The sequence below is a fragment of the Pyrgilauda ruficollis genome, unplaced genomic scaffold, assembly GCF_017590135.1.
Source record: "Pyrgilauda ruficollis isolate IOZ18807 unplaced genomic scaffold, ASM1759013v1 scaffold23, whole genome shotgun sequence".
Taxonomy (NCBI): domain Eukaryota; kingdom Metazoa; phylum Chordata; class Aves; order Passeriformes; family Passeridae; genus Pyrgilauda; species Pyrgilauda ruficollis.
In genome coordinates, this window is record NW_024522539.1 from 2,686,823 (window position 1) to 2,711,559 (window position 24,737).

General features: G+C 41.6%; 1 protein-coding gene across 5 annotated transcripts in view; it reads right to left on the reverse strand.

Moving 5' to 3' along the window:
- Nucleotides 1-24,737, reverse strand: part of MEF2A (myocyte enhancer factor 2A) — an 80,848-nt gene that overhangs the window by 3,983 nt on the left and 52,128 nt on the right. The window contains exons 4-11 of one of the 5 annotated variants that reach the window (XM_041469194.1): nucleotides 22,142-22,273; nucleotides 21,939-22,076; nucleotides 18,877-19,096; nucleotides 18,626-18,685; nucleotides 8,592-8,782; nucleotides 6,982-7,005; nucleotides 3,348-3,477; nucleotides 158-284 (exon numbers count right to left, since the gene is read on the reverse strand). In XM_041469194.1, coding sequence (XP_041325128.1) covers nucleotides 158-284; nucleotides 3,348-3,477; nucleotides 6,982-7,005; nucleotides 8,592-8,782; nucleotides 18,626-18,685; nucleotides 18,877-19,096; nucleotides 21,939-22,076; nucleotides 22,142-22,273 — 1,022 coding nt within the window. The remainder of the gene's footprint in view (nucleotides 1-157; nucleotides 285-3,347; nucleotides 3,478-6,981; nucleotides 7,006-8,591; nucleotides 8,783-18,625; nucleotides 18,686-18,876; nucleotides 19,097-21,938; nucleotides 22,077-22,141; nucleotides 22,274-24,737) is intronic. The other 4 variants (XM_041469191.1, XM_041469190.1, XM_041469193.1 and 1 more) reach the window with 4 other exon arrangements.

Genomic DNA, 24,737 nt, shown 5'->3' on the forward strand with positions numbered 1-24,737 from the left:
GCTCATTAGCTGGAGACTGGAGGTGACTGAAGGGACAAACACCCCGACACACGAATGTTTTCCAGCACAGACAAGAGGTTAAAATGTGCTGAATATTCCTTAGTGCAGCTGCTCCAGCCCCCCTGTGCTGCCCTGCCCTGGTGCCCTGGGTACTTACACAAGAGAGCTGAGGGCTGCGGGACGGAGGTGGTGCTGCTGCCAGGCAGACACCTGCCCCAGGGACAGCATTCCTGGGGAGTTAAACCCCTGCAGGGCAGACAGGTCTGCGCTAGTCAAGGAGTAATCTAAGAGGGAAAAACAAATAAACAGCAAAATAATGTACAGGGGGTTTATAGATATAACATACATATACACATAAACACAAATACAAAGGCTTTCTGCCCAAAACAAATAAAGGCAGCTGATCCAAAGGAATCCAAACGTGAAAACTCTTGAAGTCTGGGAGCAATCCTGCCAAGCTCACAGGGAGCTTAACAGAACAGAAGCCTCCAAACGAAAAATTTTTGCATTCTGCTTTCAGGTCCTCCATGTTGCTGTCTGGGAGCTTGTTCCAAACCCACAGGTACAACACATTAATGCAGTGTATATACAGAGCTGTGCACCTTACAGGCCTCAGGAGTCCCAGCTGCTCCCAGCAGGTGAAGCTTCTTGGGGCTGCCTTTTTCTTTTTGTTTCATTTCTTCTCACTACTGGAACTCTGAAAACCCTCACAGTATTTCTGCACAGCTTCAGAAAGGTTTCATCCCAAGATGATTGACCCAAAAAGCCCCTTTAATTGAATTTAAAAAATAAGGAAAAAATAACAACTATGCAGCCCCTGCAGTGACCCAGACATGCACTGAGCCTGCCAAGCAGCCAGGCCTCCACAGCTGCCCAGTGCAGCCCAGGCACACCCTGGGATGGATGTGCTGGGCTGATGGGATTTGTCAGAGCAGACCTGAAGGGAACACTGATAGGAATCCAGTTCCCATGTCATTTTTTTCCACTGCAATTACAGCTTTTATGACCATGGACAATTAACTTCTGACACTTCAGACAGAATGTGTCTGGTGACAGGGCTTTGAGGAGGTATTTTTCCAAAGAGCACACATGTCACTACACAATTAGCTGCTTTATTAATTCCCTAAATAATCACGTATCTGCTGGCAGTGACAGGAGGACACCCCTGCTGCAGGAGTGACCTGATGTGAGATGTACACACCACAGAAACCATCACTGCTGTGACCCCCACAGGCAGCACTGGAAGTTTGTAGCTCTGCAAAACAACTGACCTGAAGCCAGGAATTTATGGCTTTCTGTGCTCTGCTCAGGTGTCAATTACTAATTAACTGATTGCAGGGGGTTTTAATATTTTTTAAATGCCTGGACTGTTTTAGAATAGTAATTCAGTTAGTTCTGGCCCTTCCTCCAACAATCTACAGAATACCAAAACAGATTATATAAAATAGGGTATTTGTGGAAAATTGATATCCAACATTTTAATTAAGGATCCAAGAGCTAAAGCTATCCCTTCCAGTCCTGAAAAAAACAACCTTATCAATCCAGAAAAATAATTAAGGTATTTAAATTTTATCTTAGTCCTTGAATTGCAAAACTGAAATTGTGCTGTAAGTGGTGACTACCCTGAGATTCCCCAGGCAACAATTTGGTTTCAACATCAAATTTCTTCCCGCAAATCCCCTGAAAGGTTCAGTCTAATAGAAATCACTCTAAAGTGTGTGAAAACCATGAAAGGCTAAAAGCTTTGCAAAAATTATTTGCATTTTCAAAGAAAATGGGCTGGAGTTTAAAATCACACCCCAGCACTTGTCCATTACGTAGGACATCAGCTCCCATTGCCTGTGCTGCTTCCTGAGATTCCAGCCCCTCTCAGCTTTTGGTGTTTCAGCCAGCAGCTCACAGGTTATTCTGAGCTGCTCCCTGAAGCAGCATCCTGGACAGAAGGGATGTGCCAGGTGAGGCTCCTCTGAGCAGGGAGGGACCAGAAGGGTTTGCTTTGAACAGCCACTGAACACAAGAGCTGAAACACCTCTGGGGCAAGAGTCAAACCAAGGCCTGCATGTCCAGCTACTCACACTTCAGCTGATCACCCAAAGCAAGCCCCTGCTCTGCCCGTGGGGCTGCTCCTGCAGCCCAACTTCTGCACTCCCTGCTTCAGACTTCACCCTCTCTGTGCTTGCATCGACTCCAACAACTGCGCTGGAGCTGCTGCAGGGAAATACAGCCCCTGGCTGAGGGGTGTGGGGAGAGCAGGGTCCCAGCACAGCCCCTGGCTGGTGGGTGACATCGGTGACAATCCCTCTGTGTGCACATTCCTGGCTGCTGCACTGCCCAGGGCACAGAGAGGGGCTCAGGGCACTGCCAGCTAATGTGCTCATTAACACAAAAAGATACAAGAGGATGTGAGGTGCTTGGCTTGCTAAACTAAAACTGCAGTGAAGACTTTCAAAGCTAAATGTGGAGAAAATGTGTAAAATCCCATCTTTAGAGATGTGGAATTCCACCAAAGCCCTGGTGGATGCTGGTCAACCCTTTTGGTGAAGAAATTTTCCCCAATATCCAACCTAAACCTCCCCTTGTGCAACTTGAGGCTGCAGTTGCCTCATGTTCCATCACTTATTACTTGACTTTCATGAACTACTTTCCCAGCAAACCACTCATCACTTTTACATTACCAAATGCCTTACATCACACCCAGCTTGGACAGAAAGTAGTTTTAAGGTCCTGCAGACAATGAAAGTATTTGAAGAACAGAAGTACTGAAGGATCAGCTATTGCTTAAACGTGAGGCACTCCAGTTCCCGGTGGGATTGCTACAGGCTCAGTTTTAATGAGTAAGAGCCTTCATTTGAACTGAAGAGGAAAACAAAGTCAGGTGTTACAGAAATGTGAATTTCCTGGGCTTCTGAATCCCGTGGGCGCAGTCCCAGCGCTGACCCCAGCTGTGGAGGCCAGTGGGCCAGGAGGGAACAGAATCCACACGGCTCCCCTGGAGGGAGAACCCCTCAGGCAGCCTTTGTTAGGGTGAGAAGAACTCTTCTCCCAGCAAGCCCTGCTGCTGCACGTAGATGTCAGGTATCCTACTGGTCCTTCCCCTCTGCTCCGCCCCTGTGCCCTCATCCCATTCGCTCTGCTGTTCTGTCCCACCCCTCAGGATCCCTTTTAGACCCCTGCTTTCCCTGCCCCAGGAGCCCTTCATCCCTGGACCCTTCTGAGGAAGCAGCTCAATGAAGCCCTGCTTGGAGCCCCACAGGCAGAGCCCGTCTCTCCTGGTGCACTGCCCGGGTCCCAGGAGAGCCGAAAGCAGCCGGAGTGAGCCCCGCCTGTGCCCCCCGGGCTCCCCTTACCGGTGCTGGGGGTGCTGTCCCAGGTGGCCGTGTACACCAGCCCCTGCGGGGGCAGGCTCGGAGTCGTCACCGACAGCACGGGGGTGGCCAGGGGCTGCGTGGACTGAGAACTGCTTATCCTTTGGGTGTTCTGCAAGGCATGGAAACAACAAACCTCGTGAGACCAGGGAGAACAACAGGAAACGCAGTGCCAGTAACAGAGCATGGCATCCCAGCGTGCTGCTCTGCTGTATCTCTGAGTTAGGAACACATCCTTTTTGTCAGGATTGGTTTTCTAAAAAAAGCTAAAATATTTCAAGACAACCAAAACGATCTTGGCAAACTGAAATGAAAAATTAATTGAAGGCTCACTGGGCCGCTTCCCAAGCATGCAGATTTCAACAGTGTTAGTGTTGTAGGACACACAAAAACTAATGCAATTTCTTAGGGATACACACAACAATTCTCAGAAGTTCTTAAGTGATTTAAGAGTTTTGAGTCTTATTTTTAAAGAGGTTTTAGTGCAGATGGTGAGGTGCAGTTCCACCAGAAGAGATTCTCCCACTTCACAGTTGTTTATCCAATTTTCCAAATTTCAGCTGCCAGTTTTGACACTGTGCTGACTACACCTGTCCTGAAAGGAACACAGAGATCTTCTAAATTTGTGTTGATAAGACTTCAGTGATAAAATAATCTTGCTGTTCCCATGGTTCCTGAGAAACTGAGAGAGTACTTGTTATAATGCAGATATGTTTCCAAGCAAATGACACTGGAGTTCACAAAGAGCAATGGTGCTTTTCTGCAGGGAAAATAGCTAAACTAGATTGTCTCAGATAATTCAACTGTGGGCACAATTTGGCTTTTTAGTAACAGTCTTTCTTTCCTATATACTGGAATGAACATCTGCAGCAAACGTATCGCTCAGAATAAGCTCTAACCAAATTTGCTGGTTAGAAAATTAATTAAACACTGTGGTGAACAGCACCAGACAGCAAAGCTGCTGCCACAGAATGTTCTGCTCTCCACGGTGGTAACTGCAAATCTTCCTGAAAAATATAAGTTCAACACCATTTGGCCATGACAAATACTGTCAAGAACAGAAAATGCTAGGGTTTTATTTTTCAAGAACAGATATTTACTTTTATCTGCAGAATTCTTAGAAATAGTAGCAGTTTCTATGCCCTGTGTTTCTACAAGGAGCTGGGTTTCAATCTGCTGGAAATACATTTTCTTAAAGCAAACTTCTATCTCTGAAAAAAATATTTGCTACAAAAGGAGCAGTTTCTCATCTCTTTGGTAAGGATCCATTTCATAACTTCACAAGACTGAAGTTACTACTCCTTTCCCTTATTTCAGACACAGGTATTTCAGGATCTGCAGCACTTAAATTTTTTCTCCACTCTAATCTTGAGAGAACGAGCAGCATTAAAAATGCATCATTCCCTTAAAAATATCAGAATGAGCAGGTACAGAAATGGGGCTGTGTTCAATTTTAAGCTTAAATTTATGAAGATTAATTGAGGGTTATCAATCTTGTATCTTTCCCATTTAAAGAAAGAAATATATATCACAGCTCCCATATTAAAATTAGCCACAGCTGTCACTGGCTGCCAGCTTCTGATCTCTCTTGTGTCTGGCTGCTCTTGAATTCCCACCTTTGAGCCTCCCAAGGATTTGGGGGCTCTTTGGCATTTGCTGCCAAACACACACTGGCTGATGCTCCCACTCTGCTTCAGAGCTCCCAGGTATCAAAGCTCCCAGAGAAAGTCCCTCTGATTTTCTGTAATTGATCCCTTTAAATCACTTACGTACTTCTGAAAATCTCCCCTCGACCAAGTTTATCTGGCATAAAGAGATGTTATTAGAGCAGATTTTTGTGTCTGTCAGGAATTGACCTTTCTCCAAAGCTTTCTTGGATGGCTGCCTATAAAGTTGGGATTACTGCATAATGGAAAAGTAAAGAGGAATATACTGGGAAACAATCCAGACCAAAGGATTTCCTCATGGGATTTTTTTTGAGTGGCTAATAAAGGTGGTTTTCTGAGGTAAATTCTTTCTGAATATAATTCTTGGAACACTCAGCCCACAAAGACACTAAGCAATACTTAGATGAGCCCAATATTTGTTGTCCTTGCATGACAAATTTCAGGATTTTTTTATCTTTTTAACTGGTGCAAATGTAGCAGGAAGAATTCAATATCTTTATTTCATGCTCTGCTGTAGTTGGTAGCTGCTTTTCACATTCAGTGCTCAGCTCCAGCCACACAGAGCGAGCGTTCACAGCTGGGATTTGGAGCTGCTTCCCATCACAGGCATTAGCAGCAGACAGACCCTGCAGGTGCAGCCTGTGTTTCGCTGCCACGTTTGAGGCAGACCCTGCACCTTTCCTTTGTGCTCCTGTCAGAGCTGCTCCCGGTTCCAGCACTAGATGGCCCACGCCGCACACGGGATCCACGCGGCTCCTCTGCACCGGGCACGGGGAATCCCCCAGGCCAAGGGCTTTCATCCCAATTCCAATTCCAATTCCAATGATATCTGGTCAAGTGGTTTTACACTGAGATTTCCTTCTTGCACTGAAAACCAGACACTCCTCTCTGAAGGCAAGAGGAAAGTGGGAGAGCTCTTTCACTGCTCGATTAGCGAGACATCCCAGTAATGCTTCAAAACTTCAGTTTGAAATTCAGAAACCATTTTCCCTTACTTTTTAAATCTATTTCTCATGTTTAAGGTAAAAATCAACCAGCAGCATGCATTCATCAAGAAATTTATCTAAATCACTAAATTTTCCATGCTTTCATGCAATTAGAGCCTCATATTAGCAACAGGTCCATGTTCAACAACGTCAAGGTCTGCAATAGGTCGATTTATTTCTCTGTGATTCTCACACAGCATCTTCTGCCTGGTTTGTGCCACAGCAGCCAAACAATTTGAAATTTGCTCTAAAAATAAGTTACGAATTATTTTAGCCTTACGTTAATTTTCCAGACAGAATGCCAAATGTTAAAACCTTTGGGGAAAAAAAAATAGAAAACACACAAATCCCAAGAGTTTCCTCTTAAAAGCAGAATGTCTTTCCACTGGAAAAAAAGGTAGAATTATTCTTTGCAATTCTCTGTTCCTTTTGGTAAACAGGGAACACCCCTGTGGTTTGATAATCTCACGCAGGATGAAATAATTCTAACCTCCAAAAAGGTGACCTCACCAGCAATGATGTCATCTCCTTGAAAGGAAGAGAAGTAACACAGGGCTGGTGTTACAATCTGAAGAACTTCACAAGTGAAGCCACTTCCTAAAAATATTCCAATAATTTAGGGGATAGGAAGTGATTATTTGTATTTCATACAGAAGGCAGTACACATCCTATACACATGGACAGTTACTTTGTAAGGCTCTTTTCCAATGTTCCCTCCAAGAAAAACAGAAACATTTTCAGGAAAAAAAATTAGAAGTTTACAAATGGCAAGCACTGACTTTGAACATGTTTTCAACTTGAATTGGTCGGGTTTTTAGTTTGATAAAACAAATGTATTTTTGTCTGCTACCAAGGGAACACTGGAATTATTTAAAATATGTAATGAAACTACAGTTAAAAAGCTGTAGTGAAAGACATTTCCAGCATCTTGCTGTCTCTCAGCAAACAGCAGCCCAAACTCACCAACTCCAATTCATCCTCCTCCGACTGTACTCAGCAAACAAGAGGGATAACACAGTTACTAAAAATAGCATTGCTTTCAAATGAAAGAAAAAGTCACGTTTGTACTTCAGAATTTTGATTCATTTTAATTAATAATGTGGATTTGCCACCTGATTCTGTAGATAATACTGCTAGAAATGTAATACTTCATGAAATTCGTGTCACATAAAACCTGCTGTACTGAGAGAACAATGGCTTTGGGGAAGTTGGTGCAGCAAGAGCTTGGTGACCCCAAGGACACGGCTGCACACGTGGATGTGCAGCACAGCAGCCTCTGGCTGCACTGATCCAATAAACCAGCTCAGCAACAAAGTACTTGCCACGTACAACCATCATTCCATGCCAGCATCTACTCTGAAATCTCCTAATTCCCCCCAAAAACACAGACAAACCCAAAGCTGAATAGGATGTTGTTCTTCACAATACAACATTAAACAGGTGCTGTGCACCACTAACATCAGAACTGCATTACTGCTTCTATTTCTAATTAAAAGTGTAATTGTCACTGTAATGATCAGCCAGTGTACTTCCTATCTCTCCTACACTTCAGTATTCCTAAAAAACCTTTTTTTTTTTCAAGAATCATTACTCTGAGGCTAATTATAGCTTTTGTTACTTGGATTAATTTGGCATTATTCATCATGAGTACCAGTAACAAATGTAAGCACTTGTTGTAGCTTAAAGACAAATAGGAATTACACAGAGAGTACTTGTGTTGTTTATATCCTGCTCCTCCTGGTCACAGCCCATTCTTCCATATACAGAAAACATCCACAGAGACACTGAAAATTTCTACATGGCAGCAAAAAACTAGGACCAAAGGATCTGGCCAAGTAAATTAAAGGAAAAACAGAGCAACACTTCCTGCAAGACCAGTTCTGGGCTGGAGGCCGTGGTTGCCTCATGGCTAACACGAAACCCGTGTGCTATTCCCAGCCTGGCTGCACAAACCCTGGTGCCCAGATGCCAGAGAGCAGAGCAGCACTGCAGAGCACCTCGGTGCCCTTTGATGGCCCCGCTGAAGACACGAGAGCCCCGAGGACAGGCAAGGTCACGTTCCAGGGTGCCACATCACAGCAGTGCTGCTCTCAGCCCTTCCTCACCACAGAAGCTGCACTTCACATCCCACAGCCATTACGACCCAGGAAAAACAGGTACAAAATGTGCTTTAGGGCACATTAATAGAGCTCACATCACCAATACGATCAGCCATTCCTCCACGGAATAATGGATAACCTTTTTAAAACCCACATCCTCCAAACCACCGGAGTTCTCAGTACCAAGTCAGAGGGATGTCAGATCAAAACACCCCAGCCCTGTCTCTATGATTGTGCTCTTACCACATTCAGGTCAGACTGCTGTTTTACAGCTGTAAAAACTCCTTACAAGCTGAACTTCTCCCCACGTCACAATCTGCACTTCTGATTTTCATCAGTGGCATTTCAGAATACAAACACCTCTCTGTTCTTGTACCCAATGCTAAGCAGGTGAGACAGTTTCTCCCTATGCATGTGGGCAGAACAGCCCATTTCCACGAAGCCAGACCCAGAACTTGAAGTGTTTTAACTCACCAGTGGTGGCATCATGCCCTTGCTGGAGGGTGGGATGACGACACGGAGGTCGGGTTTGCGGTTGTTCATGCCAAGGTTTCCTCCTCCTGGTGGAGGTGGGGACTTTGTAGGCATGACTTTGCCTAGGCCATTCCCACCACCACTGGTACCAAGTAGACTTGGTGAAGCTCGGGAATTCACAAACCCATTTCCTGAAAGAGGAAAAACAAATGGACCATAAGACTGAGCAGAAGGACAATACAAAATTTTGGTGCTCATGTACCAGTTATGAAATATTTATTTCGTAAAACTTCCGATAACAAACTTCCCACAAGGGGCTGAGTATTGAACAATTGAACAAACACAAACCACTCTGGCCAGAGGATCAATATGGAAAGGGAATATCACTTCAAGGGCACGCTGTGGCAGCTTAAACGCTGAGAAGAGCAAATTGCCAAAGAACTATTTCTAATAACATCCGTTGTGTTGACTTTGCCCTTTGAAGCTCCTCCAGGCTGAGCCTGCAGAAAAGTGAGGGTTTTGCACAACCCCACTTGGTCCCCACCCCCACAGAGAGTGCATGGACTACACTGAATTGCTGCCTGCGAGAACAAAAGATCAGCTCTTAAAGTCTCTTTTTCTAAAATTTATTCTTCATATACCTCCAAGACGTGTAGGACTAATTTCAGTATCAATATTTACTGTATGATTATTACATATAGCAACAATGAGGGGAACAAATTCTTTCCTTTCAAATTCATTCCAGATATCCACATCATTTATGCCCATAGGTTTATTTAACAAAGTCTTTATCTTACTCCTGATACTCATTTTAAGTGGAATTGGACAAGCCAAAGCCCACAGGTCCAGGATTCAGCACTGAAATCTCCAAGAGTTGAATACGCTCAAGGTAGAGGCCTCAGCTTACACTCAGAACTGACCAGAAAACAGCAAAGGCAGAAAATCAGTGAAGTGCCCAGTATTCTATTTTCCCATCCTGACAGAAGCACCAATCATATTAACCAAAATATGCTTCTCAGAAAAAAATTTAAAGCCACATTCCAATCACAGAATCATATTTATAGCAACAATTCCCAAAATACACAAACCTTATTCAGCTGCAAACAGAAAAAAAGTTGTTAAGGAGAATTTTGCAACAGGGAACCCCATAGTTCACCCTACAGAACCTGTGTGTGTGTGTATAAATAAACACAATTCATAGTAAGATTCTGTTTGCACTAACACTGCAGGTCTGAAAGCAGCTTTTATAGGCACAATCAGGAAAAATGTCTGTGAGACAAAGTTCACTGTGTGGGAAATTCTCTCTTAATCGCCCATAGCGCCACGCTGGCATGAATTTTGCATTATTATTCTAATTTGAATAGGCCCCTATGCCCAATCCAATTTATTGCATTAAATACATATTAATCTAAAAGCAATTAAAATAAGAAAGTTGTCAGTGTCACATTCTACCTTCTTTAGCAACATTTTTAATGCCTTTAAAAGCACAGCAAGAAGGAAGAACAGCAACATCTCTCAGCAAGGGCAAAAATCTTCATGGAGATGCCTGATACTACCAAGATACTCAGCCAGGGCACACTGAGAATCTCGATGGGAATTCACCAGGATGCCGTGAGGAGGCCTCCTCTGGATTTACTCACTATGTGCATTTCCCACTGGGCCAAAAGCCTGACCATACATGGATGATCTGATATGTCCCTTGAGTTTTCCAAGGTTAACAGAGCAAGGAGGAGTCATTCTAATTTAGTACTTTTCTGAAGTATTTGCATAGGAGGTATGGGAATATGACTTTTAACTCAGAACTTATGGGGGAAAGAAGGAACACAGCAGAAAGTAAAGTTTTAATGTCAGCATTCTTCCTTCTGTATTAAAAACCATAGCAAAAACTGATTTTGTGATTAAAGGATCTACATTCCTCAGCAGAAAACAGCACAATTTATTCAGATGATTCTAGGTTAGAGATAAAATTTAGGTGGTTGAAAAGTTGGGCTGGAGCTGAGAATCCACACTAGAGCTAAATCTACTCTTGACTGGTAGGAGAAAACTCTCCACAGCTGGGTCACATGGAAAAACCAACAAGCCAAAAGAAGAAATTTAGTTCTGTGCTACCCTTAAGGTTCCTGAAACAGAGACGGTTTTCGTAGAATCTTGATTTTGTTAACACAGTTATGCATCAATTCCTATCCATTATAAATGAGAGCAGCATGAGCTACAGCCAGCCTGCAGAGATTGAGAGACATCCTACACAATGGACAGGGTAAAAATTAAATGGATTTGCAAACACTCTAGGGAGGAAAAATACCAGAAAATGGCATCATTTTCACCAAATTATATCTGAAACTTTGTTGTGGCACCTCCCATTTTCAGCAAAAATGCCAGAGCATTTAAAGAACTTACTGTTACAACAGAAGTAAAGTCTGGGCTTTAATGCAACAATAAATAGCAATTTGATTACTCACTGGGGCTGTCAGTGTCACCTTTCCATGGCAGGGCTGTGAGTTCTGAGCAGTTTAAGCTGCACAACAATGGCACTCTGTACAAACAGTGGGGTTCTGTACACTTTGGGCCATCCTATGATAGCATTTCCTGTCCTCTGGTTCAAGTATTTCGGTAGCCCGTGTGTTAAATCTGGACAGTGTCTCTCTTCCACACCCAATCCAGTCATTTCCTGAGCCCTTATTCCAAGGCTCTGCCAATCCTTCAGAAACATTTCATGCTTTTAGTGGTGCTGTCAAAAACAACAAACTCTCTGCCACTGCCTGCTCTGCGCAGTATCAGGCGGCAGCAGGCAAAGCATTTCTTCTGACAAAAGGCTGAGCACTTTTCAAAAGGAGTGTTTAGAATATATTAAAATGGGAGAAACAGTAATAAAAAATATCCTAAGTGTGCAATACTATGGGTATGAATCCAATAGCAGCCCTTTGTGATAAAGAGCTGGCACTGAGCACTGAGCAAACACTGGAGAGTTTTTATCGATCACCTGAAGGATCATATGCTGGGGCTGCAGTAAGAGTGCAGAATATTCATTTTTAGTATGAAACTTCAAGCCTTTTTCCCTTTAATAATCTAATAAGAAAATCAAATTACCAGTTAAGAGTGAAAGGATAACTAAATGTGTGGTATTTCTTAGAGCAAGGTCAGGAGCCAGAAAAAGATAATGAGTACAGGATGATGCAACTACACAGCCCTTTGCCAAACCGAGGCCTTAATAACCCCATAAATTCTACTTACTATTTCATATAATACAGAAATTGTTTCTACCCTACCCGCTATAGATCTTCCCCAAAGACAATACTTGATGTTTAAAAATGTTTTCAAACTGGAAATCGAAACAGAATATAAAATCCTACATATGTGTAAAAATACAACCGTTTTTACTTCCGAAGGAAGAGTTTTATTTAACTCTAACTCCTTAAAACAGACGTGAAAGCATGTGCAAAACAGTCCTTTGGAAAACAGACACCAATGCAAATATAAGCTCTCAATTATATGAATCATAATTTAATTAGATTTGATGATAACAAAACCTGCCAACGTACATTAGCTTACTTCTTGTTTAGTCAGAAAGTGTTTACTTTTGAAGCAACTTCTTTTCTGAAGTGAAATGTTACAACCCACCCATGATACCAACTGGATATTCTGCCTTCAGAGACATAATACAGCTTAATCTCATTTACTGTCCTGCACCCAAGACACAGCATTCAATTACATGAGCCAGACTCATATTTCACTATATAAATCACATCAGCTGAAACAATGAACACACGTGGCTGGAAAGTACTCCATGTACTTATTACTACTCAAGGAATAAATTACAGGCATTGATGCCATTAATCTTTCTTTTTTGGTAGATTTTTTTGGGGGGTTTTTTTTGGTGGTTTTTTTTTTTTGTTTTGGTTTGGTTTTTTTGTTTGTTTTTTTTTTGTTTTGGTTTTTTTTGGGTTTTTTTTTGTTGTTGTTCATTGCAGAGAAAGACAGAACACAATTATACACGGTTTTGGAATAATAGTGGGGAAGCAGCTAAGCCATGTAAGATTGAGCAAAAGTAAGGATTGTAGTAAATAAATATTTATGCCTCCAGTGACATCATAAAAGCCAACAGACGTCACACAATTAGAAGCAAACTGAAAATTGTGTTTGCAACAAGCCATTGATTCACGAGGCATCAGGAGGCCAGATAAGATCTACTGGAGGAAAACATTTACATGAAGAACCTTGGGCAGGGGGACATATTGCAAGCAAAACCAACAATAGCATTTCTGTGTGCATTAGTTGCTCAATCTGTTTACTTTGGGGTTAGTATGACAGATTCAAGTGCAAATTAAAAACAGCATATGCCATTCCTGCCATTTTCAGCTCTGCACAGCACTCACTGCTGATTCCACCATTGTTTCAAAAAGCTCCAGTTCTATATTAGCTTTGGAACTGACTGCAGAATCTCAAGGAATCTGAAATAAATGTATTTCTACTGATCTTTACAAATCAATACCTCAGATAATACTACAATGAGAACTAAAATATACCTTTGATAGTATTATAAGGTCTTGAAACATGTCTAACATATAAGATTTATGCTTCTAAGGCAGTACTTTAGATATTAAAAGGCAGCAAAAAAGAAATACACATGACTAAATGTCAAGGGAATGCTTAGTCATGTTACAGAACTTTAAAAAGAGTTCATTTCCCAGGTTGTTGGAAATTTTCTTTTGCCTACAGCTACATAAAAGGATAAAGAATTTTCAAGGATATTTAGAATTTAAAGGGGTGGTTATTATTCAGAATACAATAGCAAATCAAAATAAAGACATATTGCTTCTGTACCTGAGTGAAACTACCAACAGCAACGGGATGTCCTTTAGGTCTTCTGTCAATTAGACAGATTACAGTTAATGACATCAGTTTACTTCCTAAACTTGCTGATTTCTGTGTGTCTATACAAAGCCAATGTAAAGAGTGGCAAAGAAAGGAGGAGAGAAATGACATGTTTACAATAACCTGGGATGTGGCAGTGTATCCCGGGCAAGGGGACATTATGTAAATGCTGAGACTTACTTTAACCCAGCTGGGAGATTAATAATTTGTTCTCTGTATGGCAAATTCTAACCAGAACTGTCATGTACCTCTCAGTAAATCAGAAATTTTGGTAAGATAACAAACACATACAGCAAGATATGAAATTTCAACTGAAACCAAGGGCAGTTCAGGAGCTGAACTGACCTCATGTCATGCAGATGGGTGGTTTCCAAGAAGAAAGAGCTACAGTAAAAAAAAAAAATCAAATACTTTCTCTCTTCTTGCCAGCACATTTTTTATGCAGATTTCAGCCACTCACTTCTTGTGAGCTGATTTAATCAGAGAGATGGATGGATCAGCCTTTGTTACGTGCTGACAATGTCCAGCAAAGGAAAAGGCTCAGCTCACACCCTGTGGAACAGCTGCTCTGCAGCCCACTCCCAGAACTCCCTTTCCTTCAGGAGAGCCTGGAAGCTGCAGCAGTGAACAAGCTGGACTCGTGTTCCTCAGGGATGCCTGAGTCCCTGCCCTGGAGGAGGGGAACCCTGGCTGCTGTACTGACCTGTGTCCTGCCAGAGATCAGAGCAAGGCAAGCCATGATGCCCTGACACTACTGACAGCACGGCAGGAACCTCTGTGTGCTGCACTTAGCAGCAGGTGAACAAACATTCTCAAGTCAGATCCCTTTCCATACAGCTGGGAAGTGAGCAGCTCTGACTCAGGAAAGACTGCCTGGGACTGCTCCTGCCTGTCACACTGAAGAGGAAGCACAGACCTGAAATACCCCAGGAGTGCACAGCCTGACACAGGAACATGCTCTCGGGGTTTATTACAGCTGCTTTCCTAAGGTGGTCCTGCCCCACAGGGCCAAGGCTTGCAGCTGATGCAGGTCAATGGGCTGGCAAGGGGACATTGTGGAAATGTCAGAGTGGGGCAGAGGCAGAAGAAAGCTGCTTTCCTAAGGAAGATGCTAATAGCATCAATGCAGAACATTTGCCTGAAACTGCAAGAGGTGTTTTTCAGGAGTCAGTTGGACACCCCTGCTGGGATGTCTCCCATTTCACACACCAAACTCGACTAGAAAGGTGTGCACAGAGAGCCCTTCTGTTATTGAAGCCTCTGGTACACTCCAGATCGCTGCAGATTCAGACTTGTGCAAAACCAAGCCCAGAGATTCTTTTATCCTCACACACACACAAAAAGCTTCCCCCATCAGCCAAGCCCTCAAGACAAAGGGAACCATTTACAGGTGTGGCTATTCCCAGTTCTGTCTTGATCCCTTTCTGGCAATCCAAGCAGTTTACAGGTGTGTGCAAGCTGTCAGTGGCACCTCTGCAAAACCCCTCCTCGGGCCAGGATAAAAGACCACACATGATCGACACTGACTCTTAGTAGAGATCCAACAGTTCACAAGACACAGTTTTTCCAGCAGATATACCCTTCAGTTCTGCCCCAAAGAAAATCAGTATTCCTGAGGTTACTTCACATTCTCAGAACCTGAAGATTAGTGAGGACATTAGAAAAGATACAGGTCTGGAACAAAGAGGAGAAATTCAGTACTCAAGCAGACCAGATTTTTTTTATCAATTCTCCTGATGGTAAATATGCAAGAGGAAAGAAAATTTCTTTTTCTTTTTTTTCTTCTTTTCCAAAAGATTAACTGTGTCCATAATCTGCATAATGGATCGGAAAGGCTATTTCACTGACACAGAAATAGACAGACAGAAAATATTGTGTCTTTGTGAAATCATAAGCTTCATTTTTGGAAGCTTCCACTTCCAAAAATTCCTTAAGAATCCCCTGGGACTGGGAAGAACTTAGGTCTCAAGGTTTATGGATTTCATGCAGCCTTGGCAATGAAAACCAGCTCAGGTCCTTGGCATGCTTCTGGCTCAACACCACACATGAAAGGTGTGGAAGAAAAAGTAGAGCCTGAGTAACTGTGGTGGTACTTCTGAGGTTTTCTGATTCTCAGGATCCTCAAGGATGGCACAAGGTCACTGCAAGTGCATTTCACTGGGAACCTGTGGATGCTTCATGGGATGATGCCAATCTACTGGAACACAGCAAAGCAGAACTCATGGCAAACTGGAATGTCATCCATCCATCCATCCGTCCATCCATCCATCCACCCACCCGTCCACCATTTCATCCATCCATCCATCATCCATCCATCCGTCCATCCATCAATCCACCCATCCATCCATCCCATCCATCCATCCATCCATCCATCCCTAAGCCAAAGAAAATCTTCCCTATATCTGGGCACGTGAGGCTCTACTTTGCCTCAAGTGCTCTCCCCATCCTGGTGAGGTAAGACTCCTGGAGCACGTTTGATGCCCATCACAAATTGAACAGGGTTTAACATTGACCAGGAGCAGCAAGATCATCAATGATCTAGCTCAGTAACATTTGATCTAATTAACAGAAAAAATAAATTAGCTCTAGAGCAAACTCCATTATAATGCTGGACATTTTTTCCCTCTCAAAACTGGTATATTTGCCAAGTAAAAAATTTCAGCAAATGTTTTTTATGTGGTGGGTAGAATTTTAAAAATATTACAAAATGAAAATGCTTTTTCAGAGTTGTGACAGCTGCATGTGAAGTAAGCTCTCAGTATTATAAAGTGATCACAAAATTTTCTGTTCTGGATATAAAAAACCACCTACCAATCTTTGCTACAACATGCAGATATTTTTACTCAAAGTTATTTTCCACAGAAAAACTGTTAAGTTGGCAGATTGACTGCTAAAGCAAATCATTTCCATTCCAATCAAGTTACACAGGACTTGAGAAAAGGACTTGTGTGAACTCAATATGAGCCATTTTATGCAACATCTTTGTTTGAACTGGGTCCCAAATAAGCAAGATAACCTTTACTTGCTTGTTACTAAGAGATAAAGGCATGTAAGTGTCTTTCAAGAAAATGAGAACAAAACCTCAGATTCCCAAGAACTTCACAATATTGAAGAAGATGGAGTCTTCCTTTACTTATTTATTTATAAGAGAATATATGGGAATATGGATATGCCAGTACTCCATCTTTACCTCTGACATCACTCCTATAAATTGTGAGCTGCAAATTTGGCACGTGACCTTTCACTAAATCCACAGGAGAATTCTCCATTCCTGAGAAGTTAAAAAAAAACCCAAACCTGGAAGCTAAAAGCAGAAAATAATTTTTTTAAAGTGAATTCTAGAATAAATGCAGCAAGAAACTAAAACCATTATTGTCTGCAGACATAATTAACATGGAGATACATTTCAACAGCAGCTGTCAAGCTCAAGTTGACAGCAGATTTAGTCAATCTGGTTACGTATGATTTCTGATTGTTGCTGTAATTGAGAAGGTTCCTGTGCACCTGTCAATAGTTACAAAGTTTTTATGCCATAACTTACAGCAAGTGGAGCTCTGACAACTTTGGGTACCCCTCTAATTTAGCATTCTGGTGTTAACCAGGTATTTGAGTTTCACTAGAGGTACTTAAAGATGTTCCCCTGTTCTTGTACAGTCACAACTCTCACTTGCATGACAAACCTTTCTAGAAGTGAGTGGGTACATGTATAACATCTTGGGTGTGATGTTCTGCAAAGTAAGAGATAAGTGATGCATTTTGACTTTTTACATAAACTATTAATAAATGCAAGGAGGAAAACATTTTACTGCATTAAATATGTCCCCCAAGCTGCTGTAACTGGGCATTTCTAGAGTTTGATACCCTATAGCAAGCAAATAAAACAGTGGTTACAGTGCTTATTGAAGGAAGGAGTCTTAGATCTGAAGCTGCTCTTAATAAAGCCTGATTTGGGAAAAGAGGCCTGAAACAGCCTGATAATAAACTTATTTAGTCTGACTTTAAAAATTCTATGGCAATCAACAACTGACCTCTACAGTTTCTAAAAATAATCATCTTTTTTCAACTGAGGAAGCTTCCTCCATTTAAAATCTTGCTTACCTGATGGAAACCACTCTTTAATATTTCATATCTTTGCTGCACATAGCCAAGGAGTGGAAAAAGAGTGGAAAGTCAATCCTGTGCTTTCAGCCTGGGAGAGTTGCAGCATTTTTTATTCATCAATTCAATTGCCTGACTTTATGTTCTAAGAACTTTTTCCCAGCTGCCACATTAAGTAGCCAGTGGGCAAACACTGAAAGGTCAACAGTTGCTTCTCTAATTCCATGCTATGAACACTTCCCAAGGGGAGTTGGGTGTGTTTGCAAAACTGACCTTCAGCCAGCACGGCTTCCAGAGGCACAGGAGGAATGTGACCAAAGTGGGTGAGCTGTCATTTATTTTGTCTGTCTGTGGCACGACACATTTCAGTGGCTGCCCTCTATCAGAGTGCTAAATTTTGTTTAGGGAGACAAAATATTATTGAAATGAGAAAGTGCTATCATATATTTTTAATGAAGGCCAAAAAATACTGTGGATTCAATTTTTTGGCGAGATCTCTAATTTGTTTTCAAAAGAAATTCTGATCATCATCCAAAACTAAGACAGATCCCAGCTATCAGTTTCCAAGATTTATTGCTTTCTTCATGTAATTGCTAGAAAATGATTAGCAAGATACACATGGCAATACAAACAATACAGTCTGTATTTGCTTCATTCTGATTGGCACCACAACCAGCATCAAACATCCAGGACCTGCAAATACTGAAGTTGAGAACTGAGCTGCCTTTAGTGCAATAGTTCAGATTTGGCAAACGTAAGATGTTTTTAGAATGCTGCAATTACACCTGTATAGAAACACAAAAGCAGCAGCACGCTACTACTGAAAACCACTAAAATAAAAAAGGCAAATATTACTGAAGTGGAAAGGGCACAGCAGTAAAAAGTTAAATGCCTGATAATAATTTATAAAACTTGACAATAACAGTGCAGCTAGAAAAATTACGACCTTTGTTCTCCCACAGCCACTTTTTCCAAAGAGTCAAAATAAAAAATTGCTTTTGAATAACTGAGAAACTGAAACCACGAGACTATTTTTTATAACAAAGACACGATACTGCACTTACCCACTGGACTGGTACCAGCTCCATTTGGCACTGAGAGATCAGTTGTCCCCAGCATTCCACCTAATCAAAAATAAGCCACAGCATTAAACTGACTTGCCCCATTACAGAATCGTGGAATTCTGTACGTCAAAACTTCAGCTGTGCAAACGCACTGACACCACTGAGAACTTGTTACTTGGGAGGGCTCCTGTGGGCTCTGACAGAGGTGCCTGGCTGTGGAGGAGGGCAGCAGCAGCAGCAGCAGAGCTCACCTGCGTTGCCGGCGCTGGGCGGTCTCTGCGGCGCCCCGGGGGACACGTTGCGGTGCAGGGTGCTCTGGGGCGGGGACAGCATGGTGGTGTCCGTGAGCGAGGAGCTGGCAGCCAGGGATGGGGACACCAGGGAGCTCCCGGGGTTGCTGTAGGTTAAAGTGTTGGGATTGGACACCGGAACCGTCACCGACATGGAGAAGTTCTGGGCAGGCAAGCCGGGCTGCGGGAGAGAAGACGAGGAACAACAAGACAACGCTGTTAGCATTAACTGTGTTTGCAGAAACAGCACATTAGAAACATTCTGTCACAGCAGTTTGTTGGTTTTTATTGAAGTTAATTCTGTTAGTTTTTCAACTCTATTAAGCGTACAGTTTTAAAACATCCATTTGTTGCAAAGAATGGTGTTAAATTCTTATACATCACATAATTACACTTCCAAAGAATTACTCAAACTTCTCAAATACGTAAAGTTCAAACAGAGAAAACTAAAAGTATTCATATGAATTCACAAGTTTATAAAAACAACAAATTTAACAGTTAATTCGGATTATTACAAAGCAATGACAAGCTGAACATGTCTACAAATCAATGAATTGTTGTACCTTCAAAATGTAAGCATGAACATGCACGTTTCAAACAGTCATCACACAAACAAGAACAAGTTAGTAATAACATTTCCTAGTGATAACTTTGCCAATATATTGCTTCTAATCTCTAACACTTTGTTTTTTCAACAGATAAAAAAATAAACAGATCTTTAGAAAATCACAAAGTTCAATAATTTGAATTTAAACATTTCAGGCTCCCCAAACCCCTGCTTGAATAACCAGTCCATCTTTTTCGCATATCTAATGTTTTAAATTCTAGTTTTTACAGTATTATTTAAAAGGCAACTGTTTTTCTACAGCATATATGTTTGTTATTCAACAGCTATTGAATCAAAAGTTGAGCTGCCTGCCCATCTATGGTACTCATTTGGTCATGACTAACTTCTTTGGCCTTTGTCTCATTCCTATCCTTTGACAGTGATGAGTTTCTGAAACAAAAGGGACTATTTTTTTTTCACAACTCTCATAATTACTGGAAACAAAACCATGACAGGTACAATTTAAGGACAAAAACCCAGTAGTATTTATTGACAGAATAGAGAGATGATAGCTGTGATTAAGGGGTCAAAGGTAAATGACCAACACACATGACCTAGCAAGTACACTTTAAAAAATGCAATTTCATCATATGTAGCTTAAAAATCACTTAGAATGATACTTCTGCTTGAAAAGTTAGATAATACAAGAAATAAAACAATAACTATACTAATTAAAAGAGCAGAATATATTCTCTACAAGAAACAAAATCTCTTACTAGTGAGAGCCAACAACAATGTCCCTACTGAAGTATTCTAAGAATAATCATCAATTTTTGGCACAGATGGAAGGAAAAATTAATGAAGCAGAAAAACACAAAGCTAGCAAATCATTTACAGTATCTAACCAATGACAAGCCCTGCTGGTGCTTGTTTTCAGGGGAAACTACTGGAAACTACTCAGTATCTACCAAAAACAGGGTGTTTTTACACAGCACACTGTCAAGCAGCTCAAACTGAACTGGAAATACCTGAAGTATGCTGAACACACAGCTGGAACGTTTTTTCTGTAGGTTTCTCAATACAGAACCAATAAGTGACAGCCTCCCCCCAACACCTTACAATCAAGGCTGTCTGCCCATCTATGGTGCTCATTTGGTTACGAGCAAATTCTTCACGCTTTGCCTCATTCCTATCCTTTGACAGCAATGAGTGCTCAAGAACAAGAGAAACTGTGTTCTTATACTGCCCCAGAAGTACTGGAAACAGAAACATAATTGGTCAAATTTGAGTTACAAAATACAGAGCTGTAGAGCTAAAAAATAATGTTGCTCTTTTTATTTACACCGATGTCCACACAGACATTTGGGCTGTTCACCAAAAACCCATTTAGCTGTAACATACTGAGAGATGAGGCCTGGAGATGTCTCAACACAGAAATGTCGGATATCAAAACAGAGAAAACCCAAAATATATTGGCTTTATTCAAGCATAACAGAAGTGATGCTGGGTGTCATGACTGTCAGTTTGCTGTTCAGTCCCCAGAGATCTCTCAGGCTCTGAACGATGAAATGATTTCCGATATCAGCAGTCATTTGGAGACACTACTCAAGTGCCCCAGGGTCTGTGCAGATTAACCCACCCAGTTCATCTCTTTTAATTGCTGCAAGATTTGCATTCTTAAAATATTCAAAGGCTGTGGCAGAGCCCTGTATTCGTTTTCTTAGAAAATACTTAGTAATACTCAACACTAACTGATTTTTGTAGGTGGAAATTAAATGTCATCATGAACACCTCCACAAAAAACATGCAACATTTCCACTCCTTTTATCCCCAAACTGAAGTTCTGGAGCCAAGTGACTTATGGCTGCACACTGGGTTGGCACTTGGGAGAAAATTTTCAAATATCCTTCAGTGTTCAAGGAAGTATCTGCTGGAATTTCAGACGAGCAATCTTTTGAGGCTCTTATTCTGTAGCAGCCTTAATTTTAAATATCTAAATAACTTTCTACGTCCAGACTTGACCAAAATAAATTCTAATAGTTAGATGACAGAATTAATCCAATTCTATTTGCCTGCTTGTCACATACTGTAAAATCTTAATCACCAGACAGATGAAGACCTACAAGATGTAAGTAAATGATCCTACATCCCACAACAAAAACCTATCTTGGTAAATATATTTTAGGTAGGATTAGGTAATGCAGTAGGCTCCTGTAATTTTGAAATGTTGTCTTGTGTTCCAAAGGCATGAAAAACTGGGAGTGCAAAACCCAAGCTAGAGATGATTCTTCTTATTCTTTACAATAAAATGTATTTTGACAAGACCAGATATCACAACCTCATTTTTTCTCAGAAGTCCTTTTCCCTTCTCAAGCCATTACATCCTCTTGTCTTTGATGTGGCTTTCAGTGGTAAGCATACACCATGAAAATTCTCATGCATGTAAGAGAAGCACAAACCATACTTTAGTACTCACTGCGATTTTATGATTCCGCATCATATTATCAAACTCTTCATTAATTTTTTTATATTTTTCTTCTGTATGTGGCGTGAGCACATATGAAGTGTCAGGGTCCGGGCTGTCGCACCCTCTGTGTTCCTTCTTGTTCAGAGCCTAAATAATGAAGTTAATAAAAAGGATCAACAAATAAAAAGTAGAGATAAAATAAAAGTACTTACAGGGCCTCGCTTGAAAATAAAATCACTATCTTCATTTAGTTTGCTGAATCTGTCCTCCGATAGTGGACTGTGCTCAAAGTAATCGTCAGCATCAGGGCTCTCACAACCATTAAGGCCTTTCTTTCTTAAGGTCTGAAATACAATTGGAAAATTCACATACAAATCATACTAACTTGCCAAGAAGTTTTGTACACTACTGAATCATTCAGAGCCCCTGAAACTACATTAAACTTTCACAGACAAAAGTCACTGTGCAACAGACAGAATCAGTCTTTCAAGATAGTGGCAAAGTACACAAAGAAAGAAGGTTCACCCAGGTGCCATCTCACAGATCACTTCCCCCTACAACCACTTCATCTCCCAGCACTGCATGCAAAATCATTTTTAGACATTGGCTGATGGAGAGAAGTTGCCTGACAAGGAACATTCAAGCTTGTGGCAAAGGAGTTCATGTATTTACTGGTAATTAAAAGCCAGTTTACTGGATCTTTAATGAATTGATTTTAGCATCTCAATTTTAATATTCACATTTTAAAGAGCATACAGTTATATTCTGACAAACACTGTGGCTAAAATTCTCGTCCAGTTAAATAACTGCAGGACATTAATATCTGTAACATTCGATCTCAAAAATTGACAAAGACAGGATCTTCCTGTCATCCTGCACGATAACAAGAACTGCAAAAAAGAAATTACATAATGCCTCTCTAAAATGACTTCGTTTGCTAAATATAAGCTTTTTCAGAGTCCTTCAGACTAACTTTATGGAGCTACTTCCTGTTTTCAGATGGAGAACTCACATCAACATCCCCGGGAAAAAAAAAGCAAGCTTGTCTACAATCCAGCCATTAAAGAAAGGATGTGAAACTACAGGTCTCGTGACCAAATTACAAGATATATTTGTATTTCTTATTTTTCTTTTTCATCCTATTACACAATCAGGAATTTTTCTCTGCAAGCTCTAATTTATAACAAAACAATATTTAAAGCATTTCCTGTGAAAAACATCTTGAATTTTTTTTAAAGTTTCAAAAGAAAAGCAATAAAAATTTTAAACAGATATATGTTATTCGTACATAAAGCAGCAGTAGGACTATACAGGCATGAGGGAGTTGCATACTTCCTTTCTGTCAGAAATTATCTATATTCCATGAATTTTACATTAAAACCCCTAAAGATCAGAAATCTGTAAGCTGACGTTTCCAGCACCATAAAAAAACCCCATGTTTTCCTATAGAAGCAATTTCCATTACATACTGAAATTCTGATTTACAAAACATTTTAGCTCATAGTATTCAGCATTTTTTTACTGTCAACTGATTTTAATACCATAAAAAATACATACGACTTCCTCACTATTCATATATATGCAAAATCCTGCTTATTTCTACCGCAGTTTGAAAGGAATTGAAAATCCAATTCGCTGCCTGAAATTCTTTAATATCACAGTTCACCATAAGCTGCAATTCCTTCTCAAGTTTCCTGGCTTGCTCCATGTATCCCACACAGTATCTGGAACTCCCACAAAAATGTAATCACTAAATCAGCATATGGGGAAAACAGGTGTAGGCTCCTCCAGCACCTGTCACGGCTCCGATGCCGCTCCTCCAACCAATAGTCGGACACGTAAATGGACTTGGCCATACAAGGGCCGGCTGCTCGGCCTCTCAAGGTCGGAGCCTGTTATCCCTCTCGCAGCCCTTCCTAACAAGTCAGCCTGCCAGTCTGCTACACTTTGATATCAGCAGGGAAAATGTTAACGCTGTGTAATCTGGATTACACTTAACCCCTGCAGCCCGCGGCGCTCTGGAAATAGAACCCAAATGTCTTTAGACGCGCTGGGCGTCGGCGCGCGGTGCCCGGCACACGATGACAGAGCTGCACGGAGGCTCTGCAAAGAAAGAGCTGCAAGACATGCACACACAGAGTGCAGCTCCTGTGACAAACACACCGAGGCAATTGAAGTCTTGCAGCAAGGGAGCTTCAGCAGAGCTCCTTTCAATAGTCTAAAGCAATCCGGTGAAAGCTTTTAAATGTAATGCTGGCAGTTCACCTTCCCCCAACGGTAAATTATCCTCCTTCGATTTAAACAAAAAGGAAGAGATTTAAACGTAAAAATGCCTCCTTCCTCTCAGTGACTGTGTGTCATTTTTGCTAACAATGGGGTTAACTCTGCTTTGACTCATGAGGAAGGAAAATGCCTCAGTATCTCCCGTTTCAGGCTCTGGAAACCGTCACTCCAGATGGGGTTCCTGTCATTGTGGAGGGATTTAAGCCACAGTTCCCTGTCACAGATAATAAGGCTGGGTCCAACAGCCAGAGCTCTGCCTCCTTATCACCAAAACACCAAGTGCCACTTTGAGGACCTGACCATAAAAAGCCTGCGAACTTTTATCAGCGCCCAGTAACACAATAGTAAAACATTCCTGCTCGGTGGCCGGGGCTGCGCACGGAATGCCGCGAGCTGTTGGCGCGGGCAGGCGCAGCCGAGGCGAGCCAGCCCCGCCGGAGCCCGGCCCAGGCTGCGGGGACACGGCGCGGACCGGCACCGGCACCGCGGGGACGCGGCAGAGCCCAACTCCACAACAAGGGAGAC